Source organism: Thamnophis elegans, chromosome 4 (genome assembly GCF_009769535.1).
Source record: "Thamnophis elegans isolate rThaEle1 chromosome 4, rThaEle1.pri, whole genome shotgun sequence".
Taxonomy (NCBI): Eukaryota; Metazoa; Chordata; class Lepidosauria; order Squamata; family Colubridae; genus Thamnophis; species Thamnophis elegans.
This window is the reverse complement of record NC_045544.1, coordinates 66,276,078-66,286,994: the sequence shown is the minus strand read 5'-3', so window position 1 is coordinate 66,286,994 and position 10,917 is coordinate 66,276,078. Positions and strand designations below refer to the sequence as shown.

The 10,917-nt window shown below is 42.6% G+C and overlaps 1 protein-coding gene across 1 annotated transcript; it reads left to right on the top strand.

Moving 5' to 3' along the window:
- The first annotated feature begins 150 nt into the window (after positions 1-150).
- EXOC8 (exocyst complex component 8) lies at positions 151-6,771 on the top strand. The gene is made up of 2 exons (XM_032216841.1): positions 151-1,818; positions 4,607-6,771. The coding sequence occupies exons 1-2, from the start codon at positions 250-252 to the stop codon at positions 5,213-5,215; spliced, it is 2,178 nt and encodes a 725-aa protein (XP_032072732.1). The 5' UTR covers positions 151-249; the 3' UTR covers positions 5,216-6,771.
- The last annotated feature ends 4,146 nt before the right edge of the window (positions 6,772-10,917 follow it).

Here is a 10,917-nt window from a genome sequence, read left to right as displayed (position 1 = left end):
TCCTTCTTCGACGCCGCAAAGCGCTTGCGCACCTCTCCAAACATTCAGAGCGAAAAGCCTGCTCTACATTTGTGGCCATGCGCGAAACGGAGAGCGACGTGTCGCCGTTCTGTGACGTTTTACGTGTCTCCCTCTCCCCCCCCCCCGCAAGCTCTTCTCTTTTGAAGATCTTCGGGAGCGGCTCTTTTTCCGGCGCAGACGCTCCTTCGTTTCCGCTTTTGGGGGTCTCTCGCTGCTCCGGGCTCAGGCATGGCGGTGTCTCTGGGGGAGGTGGCTGCAGTCGGCGGCGCCAGCCGTTTGCGGCGGCAGCTGGAGTCCGGGAGTTACGCGGCGGAGGAGTACGTGAAGCAGCTGTCCCAGCAGTCGGACGGGGACCGGGACCTGCAAGAGCACCGGCAGCGCATCCAGGCGCTGAGCGAGGAGACGGCGCAGAGCCTAAAGCGCAACGTCTACCAGAACTACCGGCAGTTCATCGAGACGGCCCGCGAGATCAGCTACCTGGAGAGTGAGATGTACCAGCTCAGCCACATCCTCACCGAACAGAAAGGCATCATGGAAACCGTCACCCAGGCCCTCTTGCTACAGGCCAATGTCGGCGAGAGGGAAGACCCGGCCGTCGCGGGAGCCTGGCGCGCTGCAGCTACCGCCGCTGATCCTCACACCAACCCTTTCTTGCCTCTCTCCGGCAAGGACGCCTCGGCCAACGAGGAGGGCCGGCAGCGAACTCTCACCACCCTCCTGGAGAAAGTGGAGGGCTGCCGAGACCTCCTCCCAGAGAGTCCTGGCAAGTACCTAGTGTACAACGGGGACCTTGTAGAGTACGATGCTGACCACATGGTGCAGATCCAGAAAGTCCACGCTTTCCTTATGAACGATTGTCTGCTGGTGGCAGCATGGCTGCCCAACCGGCGGGGCATGTACCGTTATGATGCCCTCTACCCACTTGATGGGCTGGCGGTGGTTAATGTCAAGGACAACCCCCCCATGAAGGATATGTTCAAGCTGCTGATGTTCCCTGAGAGTCGCATCTTCCAAGCTGAGAATGCCAAGATCAAGAAAGAGTGGTTGGAAGTGCTGGAGGAGGCCAAAAGAAACCGAGTTCTCAGTGAGAAACGGAGGCTGGAGCAGGAGGTCCCAACACGGGCTCTTCCAATGCCTGCTGAGGCTTCTAATCCATTTGAAGTAGATGAGGAAGAGGAGATGAAGAAAGAAGAGAAGGTGATGCCCGAAGAAGAAATGGTGGATCTGTCTTTAGAATGGATTCAGGAACTGCCAGAAGACTTGGATGTCTGCATTGCTCAGAGAGACTTTGAAGGGGCGGTTGATTTGTTAGATAAGCTGAAGGAATATCTGAGTGACAAACCTGTGACCCAAATGGTTAGAGAGTTGCGAGCGAAGGTGGATGAAAGAGTCCGACAACTCACTGAGGTCCTTGTGTTTGAATTGTCTCCGGATAGGTCTCTCCGAGGAGGACCCAGAGCTACCCGGCGAGCTGTTTCTCAGCTCATTCGCTTGGGTCAATCAACTAAGGCATGTGAACTTTTCTTGAAAAATAGGGAAGCCGCTGTTCACACGGCCATCCGACAGTTGCGCATTGAGGGCGCCACGTTGCTGTATATCCACAAACTTTGTCACGTCTTCTTTACCAGCCTGTTAGAGACTGCAAGAGAGTTTGAGACAGACTTTGCTGGAAACAGTGGGTGTTACTCAGCTTTTGTAGTCTGGGCCCGGTCTACCATGCGGATGTTTGTAGATGCATTTAGCAAACAGGTGTTTGATAGTAAGGAGAGTTTATCTACTGCAGCTGAGTGTGTAAAGGTAAGTAAAGGGAGAATGGAGTAAAATCCTGAAAAAAAGTCTGTCAGTGCATCTCTATGGGAGAGGTATTTGGGCAGTGTTTTTGAATGTAGTGTAGCTCACTCTAAATCCTCCCATCTTGTCATATCAAAGACATGGAATTTATGCTGGGGCCTCCTACAGCAGATACACACATAAATGTAATGGGAGAGCAGAAATGCACATACAGCATCTTGTTTGTTACACAAAACAAAATGCTTATGAGCAAGTGGTAAAAGATCTGGAAGACAGCAACATTTCCAGTTCTGCTAGTGGTAAACAGACTCTCCCTCTCATATTTGGAAAATACAGGTTAGTCATATGCACTGCCTCTGCAGTGCACCTGGATCTTAACCACAGATCCTGTCTTACCTGAAAAAGCATATTTTGCTTTATAGAACAAAAGATGAGCCTCTGTATAATCTAATGTTGCTTTTTTACTGTCCAAAAAAGATACAAGCAGATACCATCTGCCATCACTTTTTATTTATCTCTTATCTCTGAAAAGACTGAAATGGAATACAGACTACTCTTTTCTGTTAACTGAATGGTGGGAGTACTGCATTTTTTGGAGTATAAGACGCACCTTTCCCCCCCCAAAAAAAGAGTGTGAACATTTTGGTGTGTCTTATACATGGAATACAGCATTTTTGGCCTCTCGAAACCCCACCCCATGAATCCCGTTTTTCGTAAAAATGGACCCGCAGAGGGTTTGGGAGGCCCATTTTTTGCCCTCCCCAGCCCTCAGGAGCACTCTACAGGTCTCCCACACCCTCTGCACGCCCTCCTTTTTTTTTCAAAAATATGGGCTGGTTTTTGCCCTCCCCAGCCCCCAGGAACACTCTACACGCCTCCCAAACCCTCTGCCCCATTTTTGTGACTATTTTTCGCCTCCCAAACCCCCCATGCATTACATTTTTGCCCTTCCCTCCTCACAAAAACCAGGGCGTGCAGAGGGTTTCATTTCATTTTTTTTTTTCATTTTAATGACATTTATAGGCAGCCCTTTTCCCTGAGGGGACTCAGGGCGGCTTACAATAAATAGGAAGGGGGTGCAAGACAAAACACAAGAAAAAAAAAACGTGTGAATAAAAAAAATAAACCAGTAAAACACAACATTCATTCAGCATTCGGGTGGGGCGAGGTTAGGGTCTTATCCCCAGGCCTGACGGGATAGCCAGATCTTGAGGGCTGTGCGGAAGGTCTGGACGGTGGTGAGGGTGCGAATCTCCACGGGGAGACCGTTCCAAAGCGTCGGAGCTGCAACTGAGAAGGCTCTCCTCCGCGTAGTTGCCAGTCGGCACTGACTGGCGGATGGAATTCGGAGGAGGCCTACTCTATGCGATCTGATGGGACGAAGGGAGGTAATTGGCAGAAGGCGGTCTCTCAAATAGTCAGATCCACTACCATGGAGGGCTTTATGAATGGTGAGTAGCACCTTGAAGCGCACCCGGAGATCAACAGGTAGCCAGCGCAGCTCACGGAGGATCGGTGTTATGTGGGCGAACCGTGGTGTGCCCACGATCACTCGCGCGGCCGCATTCTGGACTAGCTGAAGTCACCGGATGCTCTTCAAGGGCAGCCCCATGTAGAGCACATTGCAGTATTCCAGCCTAGAGATCACAAGGGCCCGAGTGACTGTTGTGAGGGCCTCCCGATTCAGGTAGGGCCGCAAATGGGGTACCAGGCGAACCTGGGCAAATGCCCCCCTGGTCACAGCTGACAAATGATGGTCAAAAGTCAGCTGTGGGTCCAGGAGGACTCCCAAGTTGCGGACCCTGTCTGAGGGGTCTAAATTTTGACCCCCCAGCCTGAGTGATGGAACGTTGGCCAAATTGTTGGGAGGAAAACACAACAGCCACTCGGTCTTGTCTGGGTTTGGGAGGCCTGCAGAGTGTTCCTGGGGGCCAGGGAGGGCAAAAACATTTTTTTTTTGTTTTTTTTTACCTCTTCAAAATCCTGGTGCGTTTTATACTCCAGTGTGTCTTATAATCCAAAAAATATGGCAATAGAAATGAAACTTGTCTTTTATCCAGTTTTATTTCATATTAGCATTAACATTATGGATAGTTAAATTACTGGACAATACATTTCTTTTAAATGTATGAAATAAGTTTCAGTTGTATGTTTTAAATTAAGATGGTCACTGCAAACTAGTTATTTTTACTTAAATTTTAGCATAAGTAGTATTACATGGATTAGAGCTGCACTGTCTTTAACATTAGGTGAGACAATGAAAGGCAAGAATGGGGCAGAGTCCATTCTTCCTCTGTCACATGTTAAATAAGAAACTTAAGTTTGTAAGAAATAATGCATCTTGAAGTCGCGGCTCCAATTATGAGGCAATGTCTAGTCATATTTATTGAGTGGCACAAAGCCTCTTTTGAGCTTTATACAAACTTTGAGGTATTTGTGTCCTATATTGAGTAAAGCCCTGGAAGAAGAGAACTGCCTTCTGAATTCAAATTATATTTGGTATTCCTTCCATCATCCTCTTCTTTCTGCCTATTATGTATGCAATCGGTATTAACATCCCTCATTGACTTTTGGCAACAAAGCCTTCCAAGAAATGTGGCTGTCAGCTGATTAAAATGTTGCCCATCCCTGGATTAGACAATTATCTATTAATGATCCTGTAATACTATGCAGAGATTGGTTTAAAGTCATATTTCAGTGTTTTCTAATGTTTCCAATAGGAAGATTATTTTGCCATCTCTGTATTGTACAATATCTTTAAATTTAATTAAATTAATGTCATTTGTTGTTGAAGGTGGCAAAGGAACATTGTAAGCAACTTGGCGATATTGGTCTGGATTTGACCTTCATTATTCATGCCCTACTAGTAAAGGATATCAAAGGGGCTCTGCAGAGCTACAAAGACATCATAATTGAGGCCACAAAACATCGCAACTCTGAAGAGATGTGGAGGAGAATGAACCTGATGACCCCGGAAGCCTTAGGAAAGCTTAGAGAGGAAATGAGGAGCTGTGGTGTGACCAGTTTTGATCAATACACTGGAGATGACTGCTGGGTGAATCTTAGTTACACAGTTGTGGCTTTCACGAAACAGACTATGGCTTTCTTGGAGGACGCTCTCAAGTTATATTTCCCTGAGCTGCATATGGTTCTGCTAGAAAGTCTGATGGAGATAATCCTTGTGGCCATCCAACATGTTGATTACAGTTTACGGTGTGAACAGGATCCCGAGAAGAAAGCATTCATCAGGCAAAATGCATCTTTCCTTTATGAAACTGTCCTTCCTGTTGTGGAAAAAAGATTTGAGGAAGGTGTTGGAAAACCTGCTAAGCAATTGCAGGATCTGAGGAATGTTTCACGACTAATGCGTATTAATCCTGAAAGTACTACCTCAGTGGTGTGAAATATAATGCCTCAGTAGTTTTCATATAGAGATTGTATATACTTGTGTACATACATACATAAAGATATGTATGTACATACATAAACTCCTGATGATTATCAAATACGGCAAAGCTCTCATTAGTTAATTATGTTCTGCAAATACAAGAGACAGCAAGGAAAAAAGGAAAAGAAAGCAAATACTGTAGTTAGCTCAAGTAGCATCTTTTTTTGAAGGTCTGAAAGTGACTGTTTAGATTTCAAAACATGTGATGACATCTGTTTATGTTAATAAATAATGTTATTTAAATGTATGTAATTAGGTGCTCCAGAAAAAAAATTCTGACCTTTTTAGGAATGTAAATTATGAGGTGTGTCTATTGATTTCTCCACGTTAGGCAGGGGTGCACGTGAAATAGGAAGAATGTTTTAAACAATCTGCTGTGTTCCCTATGTTGAGCTGTTCTATATCAGCCACAGCTTAGTACAACCCAAACCCAGAATGCTTTGGTTATGGAACAAAATCCAAGTAGGATTAGATGACATGTATTGCTCCTCTTTCCCTTCCTCTCCCTCAGTGCTTCCCAGTAAGCCATATCTCATTATACTGGGAACAGCCAAAGAGAGGAAGGGAAAGAGGGGATGTGCCATCCCTTTCCCCAGTGCTTTCCCTTTAAGCCACTCCAGTGTTCTAGTAGGGCATATACCAGAGGTCCTTGTCCCCATTTTCCTGGCGCCTTCCCTCTCCTTTGCTGTTGTTGACATTCCAGAATGGCATGTAGCATTGGCTTGCCTTTCGCACTGATTGGCCCAGGATTTGCCTTCTCTTCAGGTTAGGGTTCCTGTCATGTCGTCATCCCCCACCCATCAGTCCATCATGCCAAAACATGCATATCAGTTTGGGCATTGGCCTCCTAAAGCCTGCTATATCATGCATGAAACATTTTATACATCTATAGTATCAAGACAATTTTCCTTTGTTTCTAAAGTAGCAGAAATTGTGTAGAAAACAAAGCCGTCTTGCATGAATCGCTCTCGGATGATGGGGAAATACTACAAAAAGCTGCAGTCAAAAACATCCAGCTGAAAAATTCTTTGAAAACTATCATTCAGTATGAGGTCTGCACTCTTAATGATAGCATTTCTATTGCACACATATTTTTGGCAATAATAAATGCTACCTTAAGCGTAAAATTTGCTTCTTTTTGATTTTTAGCAGGTGAAACATGAATAATTTCAAATAATAGTTGTCTCAAAAAGGTAAGCCTGCTACGATTTGTGAATTTTGTTGCAATTTTGCTACAGCTTCCTGATTTTACTGAAGTCAAATCTACTTTAAAAAATGAAACTCTTCTTAGTTAGAAATGGAAAGTCCTATAACTAACTACAGAACAAGTTGTGCTTGATCTAGTTTTCATGTATCCATTTACACATATCCTTTCAATTTCATACAGTGATGTTTATTTGAGAGAAGATACGTAATCTGTTCAGTTCATTATGTCTATGTGGTCATCAGTGATCCACTGAGCAGTGAAAATCGGAAAGAAATGGAGAAATATTTTACAATGTTAATAAATCTGATTCCCTGAAAACACCATGATATGAAAAATCACCCACATACAACATATAACATATATAAGGGTGGGATATTTAGGGCAACGCAAGAAGAAATTGGATGGAGGTTTACCTGAGTTTAAAAAGTAAAAATTTACCCAGGCAATATTCAAGGTGTAAAACTAATAGCTCTTTCCATAGTTTTGCCCACAGTGATTATGTATTAATATGGGTAGAGGGTTAGATTTGTTTGTCTTTTTTAAGAAATACACTGTACAAGGTAAATGCCAATTGAAGGAATCCCTATTAAAAATATACTGGTGTTGTATAATTATCTAATGAGTACTAAGCCAGAATTAATAACTCCAGGGAAGTGCTCCAATTTGTTGGAAAAAACATGTTCAGTAAAATGTAAAATGAAATGCTACGTTGAAAATATTAAAGACTTGCTACTACTATGTTGTTGCCTTTAAAATTGTGTAATGGAGATTGGGTGAACTGTCTTTGCCATATAAACAAATACTGGGGGGGGGGGAAGGGAAAAAGTTATTCTTGCCTCGCATTTCAGTAAAGTTTGAGTAAACTATAAGAACGTGGGACTGTCACACATGTTCTGTTCTAGCTGATGGTCATGGAAAAACACTTAACAGAATATCTGCATATTCTTTTTCCAGAGAAATGTAAGTATAAAAATGTTTTGAGCATAACCAATCTAATATGCACTGGAGGTATATACAGTGGATCCTCCGGTCACGACCGTAATCCATTCCAGGATTTCAGTCAGCACCCAATTTGGTTATGACTGGAAGAAAGACTGATTGCGCACCCAAAAATTGTGGAGGGGGAAATCATGCAGCAGGGAAAACCGCTGCGGCTGTGTTTCATCGCCACCCAAGGATGTGTTCGTAAACAGTGAAACATTCAGCAGATTTTTGGGTCGGCACCCGATTGGTCATGGTCAGAAGTGTTCATGATCTGAGGCTCCACTGTAGGCCTGTATTTCAAAGGACACAGAATTCTGTATTTGCTACAACAAAAGAAAGGCTGTAATGTTGAGGGTTATACCACATTTGATCTTAGCCAAAAGGCCGAGAAGTTTCATGCCTCTTGTATAAATAAGAAAAACATTGTTTCTCAGGACTGCTTTTAGCAGCCTCAGTAGACCAAAGAAGCTACAATTTAATTTGAGGGAAGTTTATATCTAAGTATCTGAACAATACTAAATAGTTGAAATTTAGAAAATTATTTTATTCATGGCATGCCCTAAAATTGCATGCAGACTTAATGAAGGGAAACACTACCCAATGTACAGGTTTTTTAATACAAGTATGTTGGCCTACTTAGCACCCCTTCTATTCCCCCCCTCCCCCCACATTAACAGCCCTGTTAAGTAAGCTGGGCTGGGACAGATTGACCCAAGGTCACCTAAGAAACTTCTCTGGCATATAATAAGGCTGCTTCATATTTAGTCACTTGAACTTCCTCCGAAGGATGAAATTGGAGTGTGTTTTAAATACTGACACTTGCTCTTCATTAATCAAAGCACAAAAGAGGCCTGCTAATGTTGCAAAGCACCAATTTTCAGTATCATTTTATTTCCAAGAGTTTAAAAAAAATCAGGCCTAAGACACTTAGGGGAAAAAATGAGGTTGGCGGCCACCCCATGTTTTCTGTAAGGAACCATGATTACCTATCCAACCACATAAAAAGGTAAAATTGTTGGGTAGGGATCTTAAAGGTAGCAAGAAACTGCAACATTATTAGCCTTTAAAAAAAAGTAAATTGATGTAATTACCCATTATGGCAGCTGTTTTGAGAAAGGCCAACCTGCCATTTGGTGAAATGCCTGTAACGCGTCCACAAAATTTCAATTCACAAAAGATAGGACAGACCCTTTTTAAAGGCAGCTTTATGAAAGGAACAGATGCCTTTATAGAGAGAAAGCTTATCCATTGCTATTAGCCAGGATGGTGTGCTGGAGAGGAGACTTGATGCTACATATCTTTGATTCTTTTACAGGAAGCATTCTTAATATGCATGGGATTAAGAGTGCTGAACACACATTGTCACTGACACAGTGCAACACCGATTATTATTCCAATACTCAGCTGCTAATCAGATCAGGCACAAGCCTTGTCAGACTCTATTAACTGTATTTATGTTTTGCACTGAAGCCTGAAATGACACATTAAATGCTTATAGGGATAGTGCTATATAACCTCCAGATGAATGAAATTAGCTGTGTTCAATCATTTATACTGCATGTCCTTCAGTTACCTATTTATTTGATCAGCAAAACTGCTTAGGGAGACAACTGGAAAATGATACATATTTATCATATTCAGTATTTTGCTGTAGGGCACAGCTTTAACTCTAATAGTTTTGAATCCCTGAAATAATTGCTGATTTTTTGGTTATTTATTTATTTATTTGGTCAGCCAATAACCATTCAAGGAAATATTTGAATATCACTTTATTTCAGAGACTCTGTTTTTTCTCTAACCTTTATCTTCATATTTAACATACAAAAAACCCCTGTTCTGTTGTTACCTACATATTGGTATCACTGAGTATATGAGAGGATTCATTCTTGTTTGTTTCATAATCTGCTTCTAATTTGGCTCAGGATACTGTATCCTGGGAAATGTGTGGATATGATAGCTAATATACAATCATATTCAGAAATGCTGGCACAAAACCACAATATTAGTGTACTTTTTCCACAGATTACAAGTCAGGATATTTCCTTTATGGCAAACTTTAATGTGTAATCAGATAACTTTTGTGATTGGTTAGTTTTTAATTATTCCTGTGATTGCATAATAGTTATGTTGGAAGAAATGTCCTTCTGGGTTCTGCTCCAAGTGGGGAAAAAGACACTGGAGACTTGGAGGCTGCTTGGAAAGATGGTTTTAATGGTGGACAGGACCACATGGCTTGAGTCCCGAACAGAAAAGGTGATCACATGTTTCAATGTTGGTGGAGAAGAGAAGAGAAGAGGAAGCAAGCGGAAGCAAGGGAGGAAGAGTAGCCGAGTCCCTGGTTTAATGCCCTCTCTGGCCTTTGATCTTGAGCTTGTACTCTGATTGGTTGTCAGACTCCCATAGGCCCATGCAGGGGCAATTCTCTAAGCTGCATTTTGAATCCAGGTTTGGTTGAGTTCTCAGATGCCATGTGGCGTGTTGGGTTATGCCTTAATCCCATCATTCTGGAGCTGAAGGGGAGAACTCTTTTTATTATTTAAAGTGGACTAGCTCAGGCTTTAAAGGCTCATTGACAAAGGGGGATGGGCAGGAAGCTACAGGCAACTATTCTGTCTTTTAAAACATGTTTCTTTCTTTTCACATCCAGAGAAATATTCTGCCCTTTCAATATTTCCTAGGATATTTCATTTTTCTGGGAGAGGGCTGGGTGATAACTTCCTACAGTTACAATACTGGATAAACCAGTATTGTATTGTGGTATGAATATTATGAAATGATTAAAATTAAGGCATTGTCAGCCCTGGAAGCCATCTTTTTTGTTGGAGCTTTAGGGCTGCCACATTTAGTGCCTAGGAAAACAGGAGGGGGGAATCACAAGGAGTGGTGGAGGATTAGCCATAACAACATTCCTTTCTCAGGGAATCAAGGGCATTCGGCCTGCACCTGGATGGGAGTGACTGGGGGTTGTCTTCAGTTGGGACAGTGTATTCACTGGACCATGTGATGGACTTGTGGGTGCAGGGGATGGATCTTTGACTTTCTTTTGGGTGGGGAAAACTCAGAACTCTCAGATTCGGGTTTTCCCAGATGTGCCAGTATGACATCTCTAATAAAATGAAACTTTGAGGAACTTCAAGCCTCGGAGTCTCCTTCTTTGGCGGTGTTACTTGGAATCCTGATAGGCATTTTACCTTGCTGTAATTAAAGTGTGATATTTGCAAATTAAAAAAAACAAACAGGAGAAGATAGGGAGTAGTGCTTTTTTTTTTTTTTTAGCATGTTATTTTAAGAGCAGGTAAACCTTTGGTTACGTATGACATCTATGACGGAGGTCATAGTAAATTGTATCAAGATATTTTGCATGTTTTCCTGGATTTTTTTGGAAAAGTTTGGAGACCTATTAATATTCTCTATGCATGTTAAGTTTCCCTCATAATGACAGAAAACCTTGTTGCCAATTTTTAGC